This window comes from Ranitomeya variabilis, chromosome 2 (genome assembly GCF_051348905.1).
Source record: "Ranitomeya variabilis isolate aRanVar5 chromosome 2, aRanVar5.hap1, whole genome shotgun sequence".
Taxonomy (NCBI): Eukaryota; Metazoa; Chordata; class Amphibia; order Anura; family Dendrobatidae; genus Ranitomeya; species Ranitomeya variabilis.
In genome coordinates, this window is record NC_135233.1 from 1,039,385,284 (window position 1) to 1,039,405,150 (window position 19,867).

The 19,867-nt window shown below is 41.2% G+C and overlaps 1 protein-coding gene across 3 annotated transcripts in view; it reads left to right on the forward strand.

Moving 5' to 3' along the window:
- GRHL1 (grainyhead like transcription factor 1) overlaps window positions 1-19,222 on the forward strand; it is a 33,119-nt gene extending 13,897 nt beyond the window's left edge. Inside the window, exons 9-16 of one of the 3 annotated variants that reach the window (XM_077291420.1) lie at window positions 7,387-7,545; window positions 8,615-8,666; window positions 13,994-14,133; window positions 14,241-14,278; window positions 15,152-15,240; window positions 15,667-15,752; window positions 17,326-17,390; window positions 18,271-19,222. In XM_077291420.1, the coding sequence (XP_077147535.1) occupies window positions 7,387-7,545; window positions 8,615-8,666; window positions 13,994-14,133; window positions 14,241-14,278; window positions 15,152-15,240; window positions 15,667-15,752; window positions 17,326-17,390; window positions 18,271-18,385 (744 nt within the window). In that variant the 3' untranslated portion in view covers window positions 18,386-19,222. Of the gene's footprint in view, window positions 1-7,386; window positions 7,546-8,614; window positions 8,700-13,993; window positions 14,134-14,240; window positions 14,279-15,151; window positions 15,241-15,666; window positions 15,753-17,325; window positions 17,391-18,270 lie in introns of all 3 variants that reach the window. The other 2 variants (XM_077291419.1, XM_077291421.1) reach the window with 2 other exon arrangements.
- Window positions 19,223-19,867: the final 645 nt, after the last annotated feature.

The window sequence follows — 19,867 nt, forward strand, 5'->3', positions numbered from 1 at the left end:
AATTCCCCAGGTGTCAGAATCCAACGCTGTGCCATTTTATGTAGTACCAGGAATCGACATGTGGGGCGCTGTAATTGGGAGGAAAAATAATAAATACAATATATGTTATTTTCTTCCCCTCATTCTGGGCAATCCCTTTCAATACACCTTTGCAATGTCCGGACCCTCCACCTTCTTCTTTCTCCGCCTAATGGAAAGTTTCTCAGGAGACATCTTTCAGAGTTGTTTGTTTTCTCTTTCAAGTTGAATTCATTTGTTTGTGGTGTAATCCAGTATATTATTCCATGCCGGCTATGTACACATGAGCTCGCCATCCACGAGCTGGAGTGGAAGGGAACTGCCGGCGCTGCAGCATGACAATGGCACCTACCTACATCTCCGAGGCTGATGCCTTGAAAGGAGACTTTTTTCTTTTTTTCTCCTTTCTTTCTTTCTCTCAATGATTCTCGGCACGCAGATGCTTGAGTATTGTTGGCGGCCGCTAACGTGAAGGGCCCGGCAGGTAAGAAGCCAGAGAGGTGAATGCCTGGGAGAGTTCATAAACAAACAGGGCAAGGATTGTTGAACTTTCTTTCCCATCAGTTTACCAAATACAAAGAGAGGGGGGAAAAAAGGAAAAGTTAATGCTATAGGCAGGTGGTTTAACCCCTTCTTGCAGTCATTTATAAGGTGCACCTGTCCCTTTTTAAGTTGAAACTATGGAAATGGTGTCCTCGCTCTCTCCTCTGCGCCACTGGCCATTTGACCATGGTCACACCTTGTGGACATTTTTTTGCTTCAGATTTGGTCAAAAAGCCACAGAAAAAATCTGCTTGTCTTATGTCTTGTTTGTAGATTTGGCTGCAGATTTCAAGCTATTCCAGTGCAGAACATTGAATATCAGATCCACAGAAGAATGAGTATGGTGGAGATTTGAAATCCGCCTCATATTTTATTTATTCATTGTCATGTGAATGGGATTTTGAAGACCACATTTACTGATACACTGTAAACTGCTGCGGATTCCGAAACGTGTGAACTTGGCTTTACAGTTCTGACGGGGTTGTCATTGTTCTCCCGCTCTTTACTCTAGTCATGATGGTCGATGTTGCTTACATTATTCTATTGTTTGTAAAAAAAAAAATTATTTATATATATATATATATATATATATATATATATATATATATATATATATATATATATATATATATATATATATATATATATATATATATATATATATATATAATTATATCATTTTTTTTATTTTTTTTTTATTTCTGCACTACATCATCCCGACTAAGTAACCACACTGGGCATAAATAACATCGCAGCAGTGAAATCTTCCGTTAACCTGTTCCTACTCAAAGGACTTGTTCTCACCCATGTCCCCATATTAGGATCCCCCTGAGTGATAACTCCATACTAGTACCCTAGATGTAATCATATGAAACTGTTCTTTTTGAAAACAATCAAATGTGTCTCTTCTAGAATAAAAATCTCTGATTACAGATCAATTTATGGAATTTTCAGAGAGAATCACTATGAATATGAGAAGACAACTACTGGTGTAGAAAGTCACTAGAATATCTATATGTTTACCGTACTTGAGATTTGATTACACCTCTATACCATTGTCCTTAAAGAGGACTGTGAGAATTGGTCAGTTTTTGCCCTTATCCAAAAAGCATTCTTCTTCATATATACATATATATCAATTATATCCTTTACCGAGAGGGAAGTTCTCACAGGGTCAGGCTAAAGACACACGCCCCCAAAGAGCAGAGCAGGCTAAAGACACACGCCCCCAAAGAGCAGAGCAGGCTAAAGACACACGCCCCCAAAGAGCAGAGCAGGCTAAAGACACATGCCCCCAAAGAGCAGAGCAGGCTAAAGACACATGCCCCCAAAGAGCAGAGCAGGCTAAAGACACACGCCCCCAAAGAGCAGAGCAGGCTAACGACACACGCCCCCAAAGAGCATTGCAGGCTAAAGACACTACCCCCAAAGAACCCTGTGAGCCACAACCTTTTGGTAAAAACCATAAATGGTAGTACTAATTAAACAGGTCTTTTTAATATTAACAGATGTGATGTTAAATCTTGGGGTACACCACTGGAATCTGCAAACACTGTCAACCCAATAGCCGGAGACCTGTTATATATTATCTAGCGGCTTCCTGTACACCACATGAATATCATTGTGTTTTACCCAAATTATTATCGTGACCCGCATAGGAATAAAGCTATAAATGTAGAGTAATGCTTGGATGATAGATACTTTATTTTTAATGTAAATCTTATTAGGTCATGCTTTACTTATCTGAGTGACACGGGGTCACCCATCACCTGGTGCTGCACCGTTTTTATGTTGCGGTGCCACCTTGCCTGTTGGATATACCGTCCTTGAAATGCGTCGACTGAGTATCTCTTAATAAGAAACGTTTTGGATACAAAGAAATTCATCGAGCTTTTGATTATGTCCCAAGACCCCCGAGTGTCACATGTACTCGGCCTGCGGGTGCGGATCCCAGCTGTCAGACCCCAACCGATCAGGAAGTTAGGTGATAACTTGTTTTTTGTTTTTTTTCCTCAGAGATCCCTTTTAATTATAAAATGGATCATTATTAGGTAGTTTGTTTTCTATTGGGCCATTATTGGGCACTGAGCTCTTTACCATCGCTGCTGTCGTCTTGCCGTTGACACACATTATTGGGATTTGTGACCCGTCTTCTTAGGACACTACGCATTATAATTACCCGTCCATCAATAATTTCCAGAGTTGCACCACAAGTAATTTTGGGAATATCTTTAGCACCTACATATAATTTTTGTAATGCTTCGATCCTTTGTCATCCATCCCGAGAACCTGTAGACGAAGCGGTTAACCGCTGTAAATGTGTCGTCGTCAGATGCATCACCCGGTATTCATTGCTTTTCATTAGCCACTAATTGGCTTGGTCCTGTGACTCGGGAACATCAAGGTATGTAATTTAAAGCAATGCCGAACCGATGAGACGCCCTTTCTTAAAACAAGGCGTTGCCTGTTTTTTTTAGTGATCTTATAAAAGGCTGTTTTGTGAAACTGAGAGGGAGAGGCAGCATATGGGTGACTGTACCTAATGGGAGGGAAATGGCGATGTATGTGGTGTGACATTTTGTATGTATAGTACGACGACAACATTTAAAGCAACCCTCCACCCTGACTCTGAAAAGTAATTCTACATTGGTCAATGTGTAGTCGATGCTCTCCCATACTGAGGCCGGCATTCTGGTCCTCCAAGATGGCTGCCTCCTTAGCATGGGGGATGTGGTGGTAGGTCTGAACTACTCCTTCCCTGTCTGTCTTCTGCTCAGGAGGCATGGATCAGTGATCATACTTCACTCAGTGGCCATCCTGGATGTTTGAGGTCTGGTGCACCGGTCTTGGTGGTAGGAAAATAAATGGAGGGCGCCAAGAAAGGTGACTGTACATGGCAAATATTAAGTCCACTCTGAGTCCCAGGGTGGAGGGTGGTTTTAATTTTTCGATCCATTGTGAGTCTAACACTTTGGGGCTACTTCTCTTCCCCAATGTGAAAAAAAAACTTTGCATAGTAAAACTCCAGAGGGACCCTTCCCATTTGGGCCCTTACCATTGGGGCAGCCTCTGTGATGTTGACATTATTTTGGGTTGGGTGATGGCAACTAAGTGTGGAACCTGATTGGCTAGTACTATCCAATGATTTTCATGTTCATTTATTCTGCATCTTGATATTTTTGCCCTTAATATGAACAGGTTAATGTTGATAGCGTGGGCCGTATATGGAGCATTGGGTCCCAAAATGAAAATTAAATTGAAGTGTTTTAGTACTTATCCCCAACTGTCAAACTTCCTTTCCTTTCTGGAGGAGAAATAAGGTGTGGCTTTCACCCATGTTCGCTAAAGTTACTTAGGAGATGTGAGATTTTTGTGAGCTCATACTGACTTTCATGGTCATGATTACAAGAAATTCACCCACATGTAGTGTCTCTGAGATATGCAGGTAGCAATATACTGACATAGATGATCAATTATGCTGTAAATATACAAATGACCAAAAGAATGACTGGCACTTCCAAGCTAGTGTGAACAGGTGCATACTAGGGGCTGCCACTTCCATGTATAATAAACAAAAAATGTTGCCCGCTGTAGTGCTAAAGCCTGTCAGTATGAAATATGAATAGCATTACTGCTTCTGGATACTAGGAAAAAAACTGAGACACTTGGCACATAATTTGGCCAATTCATGAATGCCCAGCAACCAACGACAAGGCGGCCTCAGATCTTTTGGGAACCTACGTGTCTAGTGTGAATACCTCTTGGAGGTATTTTTTCCTGGTATCCAGAATCAGTATTGCTATTCATATTGACATGCTTTAGCAGAACAGAGGGCGCCTTTATTTTTTTTTGCTGTCAATCTAGTAGGGGTGGCACTTTTTGCTTCACTAACATGTTTATGGACAGTCTACATCTACCGTGTTGGTCCAATGGTTTTCTAAGCCATTGTTAGTTGCTGGGAATCTCCAGACCACATTTATTAATACGGTATTTGTATAGGTAGTAAGAGACATTTTGTACACGGATAAACTCCTCTCACTCGATTTGACAGATTACTATGTTTATTTCACTATGCCTGAGGAATGAAGATGAACCAGGTTATTGTGTTTTTTGCTGTGTTCTTTGCTTTTGTTAAACCTCTATGGAAGAATCTTGCCAAACAAGCTGGAGATACTTTGAGGATTGTTTCTTGGGGTTGGGCCTATACTAGGGCAATGGCTTATAGCCTATAAATGTCACTTACGGATGACTTCACTAACCAGTTTTACCACTTTTTTTTTTTTTTTTTAAATCTGTCCAGTGTACAGGTTAGTTTTATCTCAATACTCCTCCTAATTTGTATTTTTTTTTTCCGAAGCCTCAGAGATGCCTACTACTCTTCTGCTTCTCACTTCACTTTCTACTAAGTCTATATACCTGTAACCCAAGAATGGTCCACAGAAGGCTTGCCACCTGTAATCCTATGGTCTGGTATATCCCATGTTAAAGGACATATTCATACATATTGTCTGTATATTTAAGCGTTGTGTGCCTGTAATATTGAGGTCACTAAATGTCATGTTTATGGACCGGTCCATTGTCAGTTGTTTTATAGATGCTTTTCTGCCCAGAGTCAGGAAAGGGTGTCCTTTCTCTGGAGGATCAAGCACACCATTCCTGTGTATTTCTCTGTGACCTGTGGTGTAATACCTCATATCCCCTGTGGGGGTGCTGCAGGCTAATGCAACACTTATTGACAGACTCCCCCCGCAGATTACAGCTGATCCCTGTAGTTTATTTTTCGAAGATACTTCTAATGAAAATAAAAAGGGGTTGTCCACCGTGGACCATTATTAAGACTTTATTTTAGGTCACTTTGAGGGCCTGTACAAAAGTTCAAGGCAGATGTGGAAAGATGATGCAAAATTAAGAATGCTTTAAAAAATAGAAGTGTAATGAATCCAAAGAGAAATGTAAATCAAATCAATAATTGGTGGGACTGTCCTTTTACCTTCCAAATGGCACCGATTCGAGAAGGAACTTGGCAGGGAGGTTGTTCCAAACATCTTGAAGAACTAACCACAGATCTTCTGTGTATGAGTCTTCCTCAGATCGTTCTCTCTTCATGTAATCCCAGATAGACTGGATGATGATGAGATCAGAGCTGTGATGGTCTGGCCCCCACAGAGCCATGATCTCACCATTTTCCAGTCTGTGTGACCTTGCTTTTTTTTTTTTTTTTTCTTTCTCACACCTGCCTAAAACTTTTGCACAATACTGTAAATATGAGGATCCGTGCGATTTTAGGTGCTACTTGAGATGGGGCTATGGCAATTTCTAATGCTTCTTTGTTCCAATGGATTTCACTATTTGCTGCTGAAGTTGCTGTTACTGCAGGGTCTCAGTGTCGCCTGCAGGGTCTGTTTGCGTGTGGGATGCAGGCAGTGTCGGACTGGGGTGACAAGGGCCCACCAGTAACATTGACTTTGGGGGCCCACTTTTAACCTGCATTCAAATATTACCCTGCCCTCGTTCACAAATTTACCTATATCTCTATATAATAATAATAATAATAATAATAAACCGGGTAGTTTGGTTAATGAATGATGAGATGCTGCTTTTTTCTGTACAGTGAATCAATTGAATTATGCCAAATAATGCCCATATAGTGGGGTTGAGGGCCCAGATTTGCGCTGGGGCCCACTGGGGGATTCCCCAGTTACCCTTTGGGCCAGTCCGAGCTTGGCTACAGGGGTCTGTGTGTGCGTGGTACGCTGTGGAGGTCTGTCTGTGTGCGTGGTACGCTGTGGAGGTCTGTCTGGGTGCGCGCGTGGTACGCTGCGGGGCCTGGGTGCGCGCGTGGTACGCTGCGGGGCCCGGGTGCGCGCGTGGTACGCTGCGGGGCCCGGGTGCGCGCGTGGTACGCTGCGGGGCCCGGGTGCGCGCGTGGTACGCTGTGGGGCCCGGGTGCGCGCGTGGTACGCTGCGGGGCCCGGGTGCGCGCGTGGTACGCTGCGGGGCCCGGGTGCGCGCGTGGTACGCTGCGGGGCCCGGGTGCGCGCGTGGTACGCTGCGGGGCCCGGGTGCGCGCGCGGTACGCTGCGGGGCCCGTGTGCGCGCGCGGTACGCTGCGGGGCCCGTGTGCGCGCGTGGTACGCTGCGGGGCCCGTGTGCGCGCGTGGTACGCTGCGGGGCCCGTGTGTGCTGCATCTCCTGACATGTAGTAATCTAAGATGTGAATCTCCTGCTTGGCAATCGTTGGCTACAGATGGGAGTCTCCCTGACGTAGAGCATTGAGGCCATTCTCTGCAGTTGTGTAAGTCCCATCATTATTCCAGCTTTATCTGCATCGTGCACCTTGTGTTCTCAGGAAAGAGATTATTCTATGGAAAGTAGGAAGGGAATGCAATTATTTTTCCTTTCAGTGTCGGCTGTGAAATTGAGGGCAATTTAGGTGATTAGGGAGGAGGTAAAGGATAATCGTGCTTGTAGAATTCTGATGGTGTCATCGGCTGTAATTGGAGAAGGATGTTTGATCTGAACTGCACCAAATATTAAAGTACATTTACAGCCCCCATGCCAATTATCGAGATCCCGTATATTTATTTTTATTTTTTCTAATTTGAGCCCTGGTCTGCAATGTTACAAATGACAGAACAGCAGGTGGCGCTCTAGTGCAAAACTTCCTGACAACCAAATCCTAAATATTTATAATATATTCTAAATATGTATTGCACGCATGTTGTTGCTTTATTTATTCTATAATTGTATGTAACCTGTATAATGCTTTTTTTTTTTTTTTAGTTTGTACCTGTTTCTAATGGCTTTTTTTTTCTGTTCCCCCAGGTCTTTATATCTGTGAACTGCCTAAGTACAGATTTCTCCTCTCAGAAAGGGGTAAAGGGGCTGCCTCTGAACATTCAGATTGACACCTACAGCTACAATAATAGAAGTAACAAGCCAATTCACAGGGCCTATTGCCAAATTAAAGTCTTCTGTGATAAGGTGAGTACCAAAAATAATGGCAGAAATTTCACTTGTAACTCGAGTGCACCATCAAGTGGCCAGAACCAATATATACTTTTTTTTTTTTTTTTTGTGGTCCGCACAGTGTTATGTCCACTGTCCTGAAACCATACTATATTAGGAGACTTGTCTTCATTCCTGTGTTTACAAAAAAAAAAAAAAAAGTATGGAAACCCCTCCTTTTCTCCAGTTTATTTCCTGGCCTTTAGCTGCACTGATATCAAGAAAGAGGAACGGTCACCAGGTTTTTGCTACTTCATCTGAGAGCAGCATAATGTAGCAGAGACCCTGATTCCCGCTATACATCACGTTGTTCACTGGGTGCAGCAGTTGTGAGTTTTTACATGTAGGAGAGCTCAGAAAGCTGCTTCCGCCCTTACCAGGCTCTCTATGCACATTGTCTAGTGACGGTGGCGGAGAGGAGGATACGTGGTCGGACCAAGGCTCGCGTGCCTTGTACTCCAGGCAGTGGTAATCGCCTGGTGATAAAATATTCATTGTATGGAAACAGCACACAGTCTAATAAGTGAGATATCGCTGAAATCTGTCTCAGCCCCTACCTCACGCTGCCATCAAATTACAAAAGCCTGCTGACTGGTTCCCTTTGAGAAGTTCACATTGACCAAGATCCACCCCACACTGTGTGCTGTATAGGAGCATATAGACATGTGCATCATCACTACATTCCTCCCCCTTCTTTAGGCAAAGCATCTCCCACCTAGGAGGGCTTCAGCCCTGTCATACAAAGACATGGTTTCCTATTTAGTCAATGCTCCTGAGGAAATTTATGGTCCTCCTCCGAATGTGTGAAGGCAAAAAAACCCTCCTGAGGTTGTGAATGGGTTAAGCAATAGTGTATCTTCTCACTGGACCAAAAGTGAACGTGTATTTATAAGCTGAGCCTAAAATGAACGAGGCTTTAGTCCATTGTTGCGCACACAGGAGGAGGTCCTGCTTCTTCTGTGCTCCTCGTCCACATCCTCCCACCACTTGTGTGTCAGTTGTTTGTATCTGATTCCATTATTTTTTTTTCTGTCTGATTTTCCAGGGTGCGGAACGTAAAATAAGAGATGAAGAACGTAAGCAGAGCAAGAGAAAAGGCAAGTGTACTGAGCCCAGCTCCCAGATGAACTGTAAGTAAGAATGATACGGGCACCAGAAGCCATTCACCCCCCCTTATCACCTCCTTAAGATGCTCCCTCACACTGGACTTGTGGACTTGGGTCTCACTCACCTCCCTCCATCTTTTTTAAGTTAAAAAAAAATATCTCTTGTATGTTTTTCCTTTGTTATCAAGGAAGATAAAGACATTGTCCGACATCTCTGACAGAATCATAAGGGGTTGGATTTTGTTTGAAAAAAACGTACCTGCTTTTTCCCCAATTACTGCCTTCAGGCTGCACGTGGTATTTCAGCTCCTCCCCATTCACCTCAATTAATCTTGGCTGCAATACCCAGACACAACTTGTAGACTGAGGTGGCGCTATTATTGGAAGAAATTGGTTTTCTAATCCTGGACAACCCTTCTCACCAATGTTGACATATGCATGCTCGGCCCAACCGAGCATGCATGCAACAGCTATTGAGTGTATAACCAGTTTTACCCCCTGATATGAGAACCCGTCCACGTCTTTATAATATTGAGCTTTCCAACACCATGAGAATCACATTTACAAGAATGTTAAATCTTTAGCATTTCAGTAGAATGTCTGTGTCTTCCGCTGGCTCCTCCCCCTTCATAAAATTTTAAAAATACCAACTGTCATCTCGTATCTCAGTATGGCCGGAGTCACACTACCGTAGAATATGGACAAGAGCTATGTGAGAAAATATCACATAGCACTTGGACCAGTGTTAATCTATGGGGCAGCGTTTTTTTTTGTTTTTTTCTCCACAGTATTCGGCGTTTGTGTAATATAGCAGCATGCTGCGATTATCACAGAGACTCGGCCAAGACGCCCCAATGCAAGCATATGGGTGCGAGAAAAAAATTGCGCAGCGCTTGGACCATGCAAGTTCTGTCCAATTTTTATGCACCGCTGTCCTTTGAAAAGCCGGCAATTCATCTGCCATGTTCTGTAAAATCGCTGCAGAAGCTGACAGGATGGAAGAGATGGATTACATACAGTATATACACATAGAATAGATAGATATACAGATGTCTGTGACAAATACAATTAGTGCAGTGTGTGTGCAGCTGACACATGTAGGGTCCCTCTATAATTAATAACCAGCAAAGGCTATGCAGACAGCTTCAGGCTGATATTAATAGCCTAGGAAGGAGACATGGATACTGGGGCCCCATCCCAGGCTAAAAACATCAGCTCTCAGCTGCCCCAGAAGAGGCGAATCTGTAAGATGCATCAATTCTGGCTGGCACTTAGCCTCTTCCCACTTGCCCTGTAGTGGTGGCAAGTGGAGTGATAGCTGGGGGGGTTGATGTCACCTGACAATACAAAAGGTGACATCAAACCCCGAGATGAGGCGTCAATAATACGCCCCCATTACTAACCCTGTAGTCACATTGTATGAAAACAGACACCCAGAATAAAGTCATTTAATTGAGAATGACACAGACTCCTTTAATAAATTTTAATTAAACCAAACTTATGACCTCACCCATTCCCTCGACGCCCTTGTCATCTGCAAAAGAGTTAAAAATAAAAAAAACAATATTCCTCATCTTTCTGCAGAAATGCTGCTAATCCATTTGTCCCACGACGGGTCTAGCTCCTCTACATCTAGATGGCAGGCTGCATGGTTGCATGATGCAACCATACAGCCTGTCATCCAGCAGAGACATTGAGCACCATGTGCTCAGTGTCTCCCTGTGAACTCCTATTCCCTGTCTGAGGGCACCGCGAACGTGAGAAAGTCCTCCTTCTCGCAGTGTCGTCAGACAGGTCCTGCGAGTTCACAGCTAATGAACTCGCTTCACCTTTCTGACGTCAATTTGAGCACCGTGGGAAATTTTCCCACCGCACTCGCGCTGACGTCACATAGGTGAAGAGAGACACTTATGACACTCGTGTGACTCTCAGCAGGGAGACTCTGACCGATTTTTTTTTTTTTTTTTTTTTTTTTTTTTTTCTTTTTCATACGTTTAGTGTGACTACGGCCTAATGGGTAAAATCTGTCTTCACTGAATACAGCTTTTACCCATGAATTGAAAGTGAGTGACCAGTCCTGGTGGAGAAAAAAAGCAGAGTTCTGATCAGATATACTATAAAGTGTCATATTTTCATGTGTACTATTGCTTTATGGAATTAAAAAAAAAACAAAAAAAAACTGTCACTTTTTAAAGGGAATCTCTGTTTTACCATCTGCTTTAGGTCCCAAACACTGTATTGCTTATTTTCTATACATATCTTAATAGTGCTCTGAGCTCCAAGTACTCCACATAAACCAATTCTGAGGGAACGTGTCATCGGGAAATAACTTGGTCTTTAAATCGGGTTTTTGTGTTTTTTGTTTTTAAACTTTTTCAAAACTTAAAAAAAAATACTCCATGTTACTATATTGAAAATGAGAAATCTTGTAATTTTCACATTGGCATCTGGAGATTTTTTTTTAGGCTGTTTCAGGATATTCACATCCGCAGACTGACATAGACCCCATCTTTTATATTGAAGCATCTAATGAGCATATGCCAAGGTCATTGTGAAGGGAGGAGGAGCTGTAACGCTGCCTTTTTTATAGTTGGTTGATCCTGTTCTCAGCTGTGTATACAGGTGTTGCCTATCATTGTATTCTATATAGTATATTTATATTCTAATCTCTGATTAAACAGGTAATTTATCTTCTGACAAATTTAATTTAAAAAAATTCTGTCACCACTAGGGGGAGTTTTCAGTAATTTCCTCAGCGCCCCACAGTGGTGGCTGTGGGCAGTTAGAGTATAGTGAATAAAAATGTAGCTTTAGATAAAGTTGTGATATCGGTGTTTGGAATATGGAGCTCTGATTGCTGAAAATATGTACTAAGAAAGTAATTCCTGTAGAACGGTGTAATTATTTATTTATTATTTAAGAAGAAAAAAACATGGGGGAACACCAGGAATAAAAAAAGAGGAAAAAAATGGCCAATGTTGACAAGTCCTCTTTCATCAGGTTCTCCAGGATACTGACAAATCTTTCCTCCAGGCCAGGGCTGTAAATTAAAGAAAACATTAGTATACTTATGGCCCCCATACACATAAGGGCACTCTCCTGTGTGTATGGGGGGTGTGGGGTGGTCCTGACTCCCAGCATAATATGACCTAGGAAATAGAAGGATCGGATATGTTGAATTTTGACTCCAGATCCTTATTGTTATCAGGGGAACTAACCCACAGCTGCGACTCACTGGCCGCAGCCTACTAGCCTCTCCTATTAAAACGCATGTGTGACTGAGCAGTGTGTATGGGGGGGATTAGGGGAAATTGGGCTATTGAAAATTTATGTGCACCCTGATAATGAGCATCACATCATTTTTTTTTTTATTATTTTTTTTATTTTTTGTAATTTTACAAGGTTTGGTATATTTGTGAGACTTGTCAGAATCTCGGGCAACTCGTTTAACCCGAAATTGCACATCATGAACTCCGGGCGACATCCATATACGGTTTTACAGTGTAAATTGTAAGCAGCACTGTGTGTGTACACGTATACACACACCCAAAAAATGTTTGCACCCTTGAAATTGTTCCAGAAAATTATTGTATTTACGCGTTTATTTCCTCTTTTTTGTGGTGTTCCAATACACACCGGGAAGGGTAAATTGGACATAATTTCACACAATCCCAAAAATGAGCCAGAGAAAATTGTTTGCGCCCTCAACTTAATATTTGGTTGCAAAACCTTTTGGAATAAATAACTGTAATTAATCATGTCCTATAACAATCAACAAGATTCTTACATCTCTCAACTGGAATTTTGGACCTCTCTTCTTTTGCAAACTGCTCCTGGTCTCTCACATTTGAAGGCGCCTTCTCCCAACAGCAGTTTTAAGATCTCTCTACATGTGCTCAATGGGATTTAGATCTGGACTTTATTGCTGGCCACTTCAGAACTCTCCAGTGCTTTGTTTCCATCCATGGGTGCTTTTTGAAGTATGTTTGAGGTAATTTGTCCTGCTGGAAGACCCATGACTTAGGACGCAAACCCAGCCTTCTGACTCTGGGCATTACATTGCAACCCAAAATTATTCAGTAATCTTCAGATTTCATGAGGTCTTGTCCACACAGTCAAGGGACTCAGTGCCAGAGGCAGCAAACCCCAAAATCCAAAACACCTTTAAACCTCCACCATATTTGACTGTAGGTAGTTATTTTCTTTGGAGGAATCATTCCGTTTTCGGTAAACAATAGAATGATGTGCTTTACCAAAAAAACTCTATCTTGGTCTCATCTGTTCACAAGACTATTTCCCAGAAGGATTTTGCTCACGTACATTTTGTCAAATCGGAGTCTAGCTTTTTTTATGTCTCTGATCCTGCAGGACAACTTGAATGTCTTTGGACTGCTTATCCACTATCCGGACTATCCTGCACTGCAACCTTACATCAGTTTTTATCTGTTGTTCACATCCATAGAGATTAACTACAGTGCCGCAGGCTGTAAAGTTCTTGAATACATTGTGCACCATGGACAAAAGAACATCAAGATTTCTGAAGATGGACTTCTAACTTTGAGAGCGTTGATATTTTTCAACAATTTTGGTGCTCAAATCCTCAGACAGTTCTCTTATCCTCTTTCTGTTCTCCATGCTTAGTGTGGCACACAGACACGTAATGTAAAGATTGAGTCTCACCTTCTCCCCTTTTATCTGGTTTCAGGTGTGATTTTCATATTGCCTACACCTGTTGCTTGCTACAGCTGACTTTGAACGAGCATCGCATGCTTAAAACAAAGTTGTTTACCCACATTTTGGAAAGGTGCAAACAATTTTGTCTGGCCTATTTTTGTGGTTTTGTGAAATTATGGCCAATTTGCTGTGGTTTTTTTTTTTTGGTTGTTGTTCCAATATACACACAGGAAATAAATTGTATAACAGAACATGTGCAGTTTGTTTTCTGAGAGAAATGCTTAACTTTCTGGAACAATTTCAAGTGTGCCAACACTTTTTTGCTCATGACTATATCTATGTGTGTGTATATATAGACCTTCCTACTGACTAAGGGGTCAAACCTTTTTAAAAAGGATACTTGCAAAGTGTGCAATAAAGGGTTAAGGAGGACTATACGTGTTGGGTATAGGCAGACTTTTCTTTGCTGCCATGAGACTGTCACGTGGAGGAATTTCTAAGGTTTATCACAAGAATGCTTCTCCTTATGACCAGGAGCTATTCTGGTGATAGGATTTGTCATTGCTCGGCCTCCTTATTTCCTGGCATCATCTGCCGGAGAGCAGTTGTCGGTGGTCTGATCATCACGTCTTTGTTTTCCACAGTTACTGATGTGAAAGGGGCTCTTCTTCCATCCCACAAAAGGACGGACATCACCGTGTTCAAACCCATGCAGGACCTGGACACACAACCTGTCCTGTTCATCCCGGATGTGCACTTTGCCAATCTCCAGCGCACCACTCACGTAAGTGCCCTGACCCCATGATGATACGTTATACCCACATACAGAAGTTCTCCTAGAAATGGAAGACCATATATTCCCTTAAATAATTCTATATTTTCCCTCTTCAGGTTCTCCCGCTGTCTTCAGATGAAATGGAAGGTGAAAGGTGAGCTACAACTTTTGTAGGATATCCTAAAACAGAAGTCAGAAATTACAAAATCTGCACTTCTTCCCCATACACATGCACGCTCAGTTTGACTGAATGTGCATTTAATCTGAATGGGGAGGAGGGAGTAAGTCAAGTCGCTACAAAAATCTCTGGCAGCCGCTTTTCTCCCCCAGGGTACAAGAAGAATCCGCCATGCTACAATTGAGCTTCCCCCAATATGTGATGTAGATTGTACTGTTAGCGCTATAAAAAAAAAAAAAAAGATACTGGGAAGTCCATAACAAACCCTTACAGATCTCCTGGCTCATGTGAGTAGAGCCTCTCCTCTTAGAGGGGTTCTCCAGCATAGAAAAAAAAAGTTGTCATGAATAAATTCCTAGATGGCTTTGATTAGCCGATCACTGATTGTGTCTAGCGAGGTAATGGCTCACTTTAATTTCTCGTTACACTTCTCTAAGCCTATCCTAGAGTATTAGAAAGACAGGAGCTCATGAGCTTGTCACCTAGGTGACCTTCCTACTGCACATGCTCTTGAGCTCCTGTCCTACTAACATTTTAGGACCGGAATCTGTTAGTGTAACGAGACCGAGGGCCATTTTAATGTCCAATTATAATTATTACCTCGCTAGAAAACACAAATGTGATTTTGCTAATGAAAGATATGTATAATTGTATTCACAATGTCATTTATTTATTTTCCTTTTTTTTCTTCTTCATGGAGAACCCCTTTAAATGGAGTACGGTAATTCTAATAGTGATGTAGATTTTATAACAAATTTTGGGGATTTTTTTTTTTTTTTTTTTACTGTTTATATTCTGTAAATGTTTTACACTCTGTTACATCGTGTTCATTATATTTTCTGGTTTCAGCTCAGGGATGAAGAGAGTACCTTTCTCACAAGAAGAAGACTACACCGCACCCCCCGCCAAGATGCCAAGAGTGGACGAACCAAAGAGAGGTAGTTATACAGTTGTTTGTCTCTTCCTTCTGTCTGTCCAATTAGAAAGCTGAGATTTACCTGCTGTTTAAAGGTGGATCCCAGTGATCAACAATGATGGCATTCTCCCTTTTTTCTTCTATTAGATTTTTTTTTATATTAGGGATGAGCGGACCCATAGAAGTTCAGGTTCTGGTACCCGGCCCGAACTTTAGTCCAAAGCTCGGTTCAGGTACCAGAATTGAACCAAAACCCCATTGAAAACATGGCGACCCGAACTTTGGATCTTGGGGGAGTACAGTAGACTTCCAGGAGATGTCCATGTTCGACGTTTAGCACCAGAACTTTTAAGTTCGGGTTCGTTCCTCTTTAGTCTTTATCTTTATGATGTTGTGATTTTTTTTTTTTCCCCATGAATACATATTCTTTCTGCTTTCCCCTTTTCAGTGCTGTTGTATGTGAGGAGAGAAGCCGAAGAAGTCTTTGATGCCCTTATGTTGAAGGCTCCATCTCTAAAAGGGTTGATGGAAGCGGTAAGTGATGTAGCTAGATACAATTTAATTCTTATAAAAAGTCCTTTAACTTTTACGGCCGTTAACTTTTAGTTGTGTGTTTTGGTTTTTTTTTTCTCTCCCTCATTCAACTTTTGCTACATACTTTAAAGCAGAGGTGTCAAACTGCATTCCTCGAGGGCCGCCAACAGGTCATGTTTTCAGGATTTCCTTGTATTGCACAGGTGATAATTTAATCACCTGCACAGAATGATTCCAGCACCTTGTGGAATGCTAAGGAAATCCTGAAAACATGACCTGTTGGCGGCCCTCGAGGAATGCAGTTTGACACCCCTGCTTTAAAGGGAATCCGCTTGTAAGATCTACCACCCCACATATGGGGGCATGCAAGTCTCTGAAATGTAAATTCATCGACCCTTCCTTTACATTTCAATCTGATTCTGAATTCACTAGTGATTTTAATTTAGCATTTTACTTAATATGCAAATGAGATGCTAAGTGCACTGGGCTTCTGTATCTTGGTTGATAGCTTGCTGTCCTTGCTTGACATCTGAGACCTGAAATTGGACAGTAAGCTAACAAGTTAAGAAGGCTGGTTCTGGGTGGGGTAACACTCACTCAGGAGGCACAGACTAGTTAAGTGCTCTGTCACTCCCAAAGCACATAATCCTTGATTTGCATATAAATGCAAAAGCTAATTACTTGAGAATGTAGCAACAGATAGAAGACCTAAAGGTGTCAAAGGATTAACATTCCAAAGATCTTCATGTCCATATAAATAGTTTGGGTGAGGTGGGTTGGTCTTATTGTCAGATTTCCTTCAAAGAGATTCTGTCAGAACAATTCACCCTCCAAAAACTGTTTTATATGATCTTGTTGATCTCAGGAACATAATGTCACCTAAACCTTTACTGATACTATCTGTTGCTGGCCATTTTAAAGATAATCTATCAGTAGGATCAACCCTCCTAAGCCGTCTATATGGGCATGTACCTCATAGGTGTATAAAACGATATCTTGATATCTGCGATCCGATATCTTATTTCAGAGAGTTCCATATTTTTCTTAAGATCTATGGGTCGGGCATAGATCTCCCCAAGAATCTGTCTCCAGAGCTTATTATAAATGAAAGGGGGTGTTACCAGTGTGGGACATGTAATGACTGACAGTCTGCTCTCCTGATCTACACGTCTCACACTGGTAATGTCTCCTTTCATTTATAATAAGCTCTGGAGGCAGATTCTCAGGGAGATCTATGTCCGGCCCATAGATCCTAACAGCTCAACTTACACATTAAGAAAAACGTGGATTTCTCTGGAATAAGATGACAGATTGCAGATATCAAGGTATCATTTTAGTCAACTTTCTATGATCTACATGCCCATATAGATGACATAGGAGGGTTGTTTCTACTGATAGCTTTACTTTAAGTCATCGGAGCATTTTCCAAGCCTCTTCATTCGTGGCCCTATTTCTTGCCAAGTCCATCATCTTCTGCCTGACTATAAGCTCGTGACTTACTTTTGTCTAGCTAAGGGGACCTTTTTTATTTTATTTTTTTATTTCAATAACTTTTTTTTTCCCTCTGTTCCAGATCTCTGAAAAATATGAAGTTCCTTTTGAGAAAATCGGAAAAATCTTTAAGAAATGTAAAAAGGGGTAAGTGTCCCAGTGTGCTTGAGGAGATTTGAGATGGTCGGAGATGCTGTTTGCTCTGGTATAACATTTGTTCAACATTTCTTTTGTGAATTAATTGGGAGAGTTATTTTTGGAGAAAGGTGATGGTTGAATAATAAAAGCGTTCAGAATCCTGATCCTTTCCCATGTTATAATATAACTTGAGATTAATGTGTTCTGAGCTACACACAACCTTGTATACATGTTATGCAAGTATGTAATACCTTATTTCTCCTGTGGGGGCGCTGCTGATAAATCAAACACTTGCTGCTGAGTTATTGGGACCTCAGCAGTTTGGGCACTTAAGAACCTCCATAATAAAAAGCGATTTTTCCAAAAAAGACAAACTCCTATGACAATAAGGAATATGCAGTTTAGATCCTGTTTGCTTAAAAAGATCCCGTCCTATTGAAAGTATTGTCCAATGTGCAGGTAACATGTGTTAGAACAAGAAAAGCTGAGCAGCTTGATGTACATATTTGTGGGAAAAGATTCAGGACAACTCGTATGTATTCATACAAACACCTGATCATTCTCAGCTCAGAAGTCAAGTGGGCGGTCTTAAACCTCGTCTCATTCTTGGCTTCTAGTCCAGTGGGCGGTGCATAGTTTAGCTGCTCATCACAGTTTATGAAAATTAACAGGTAGAATAAATAATTTTCTCCAAAGAAATGTATATCCATCTGCTCTAAAATATAGCTGGACTTAATTACTTAAAGAAAACCTTCAAAATGTAAAGTTCACATTTTTATCGTTTCAATAGGCAATGACTTTTCGAATAAATTGAGGTGTTCACGATTTTGTACTTGATATCACTTTCACGTATAATTATTTATCGTCCTCACTTTTGTTTCCCACCCAGAATCTTGGTTAACATGGATGACAACATAATTCGACATTATTCAAATGAAGACACGTTCCAGCTCCAGATCGAAGAGTCCGGAGGATCGTACAAGCTGACGCTCACTGAAATCTAACCTTTTACCCCATTCCACCCCGGTGCCCTTAGACTGGACATGAAGGCGTGATGTTCACCTCTAGAATGGGTCGGCTTCTCTTGTAGGAAACTAGACGCATCTACAAAATGTCCGCCCTCGCCCCACCTTCCTTAGTTTGGACTTCACCAGCAATGAGCCAGACCTGTCAATCTCGGCAAATGTTAGAAGACCAAAAGAAAAGATGTTTTTGTGTAACCTGATCCAAGACTGAGCCACATGACTATATCAAGATGTGACCGTTTCGTACAGGTTTGAGGTGTTCCGTCAAGGACAAGGTCAAATTGGGCAGAGAAGAGCCTACGGCAAAAAAAAGGGGCTTTACGTCCTTTAAGAAAATACCCTAAAAGTGCCCTTGTATGTGAAGAACAAAAATTGGGATTTGTCTGGAAAACCCAACGACTATGTATATAAGAAGTGCAATATATATATATTTTTTGTAACTTGTTTGTATAGGTGTATATACACATGAGCGGATTACATATATAATATATAGAAGTCTAGTATGCATGTGGATATTGGTGAGGTTTTATTTTTTTGTTCTCTAGATGTGTGGTGCCAAATGAAGGGACCATAATTTATATAACAAAAGACACCACTGGATGAAGGGTCCATGATTAGAAAATGGCTGCTTGCCTAGGGATACCACAGATGCCACGTTGCTTCCATGGGCCAGTACGTTTTTTTATTTTTATTTAATTTTTAGGCAGGAAATCTGTGCTAGGCTCAGCAATTACGCACATTGTACAAAAGGAAAATGATTTTCTATGTAAGCTATTTGCCATATATTTTTTTTTTTGTGTGAAAAATGTTGAAACCTCAAAAGAAAAAAAAAAAGTCTGAGCACATACAAGTAATTGGTGTCCCCCAGTAACCAGATCTATACTTTCATTGTGATCTCATCTATCGATTTTGCTCAAAGCCTTTGTATTAACCGTTTCCTCGGTCGAGTTCACACATCGCATCTGCAAATCCTATTTTATTTTTATTTTTTTGTTTAATAACTGAAACTATTTTGCACTAGATGTGTGAAATTTGCCGATCCGCCACCTAGAAGTCATCAGTCAGTGATTTTTATATTTTTTGCCAGTGGCAGCATTGAGCGGTGTCCATGTTAAAATCCAAAAATTCACATTATGAAATGGTTGTATGTCATTAGATAATTATATATATATATATATATATATATATATATATATATATATATATATATATATATATATATATATATATATATATATATATATATATATATCTTTTTTTTTTTTTCTTTTTTATAGAATGCAGTACCAGACATGGCCATGGCGGGGCGATGCTTCTCTTCCTAATCTCATACAATCTTTTTAAACCCCAATCTTAACATCATGGAGTGGTGGGATTTTTTCCATTAAAATGCCCGGCCAGCAAACCTCGCTCTCCCAGCACTCCTCCACTGTCTGTATATATTTCTGAATGTATAGATCC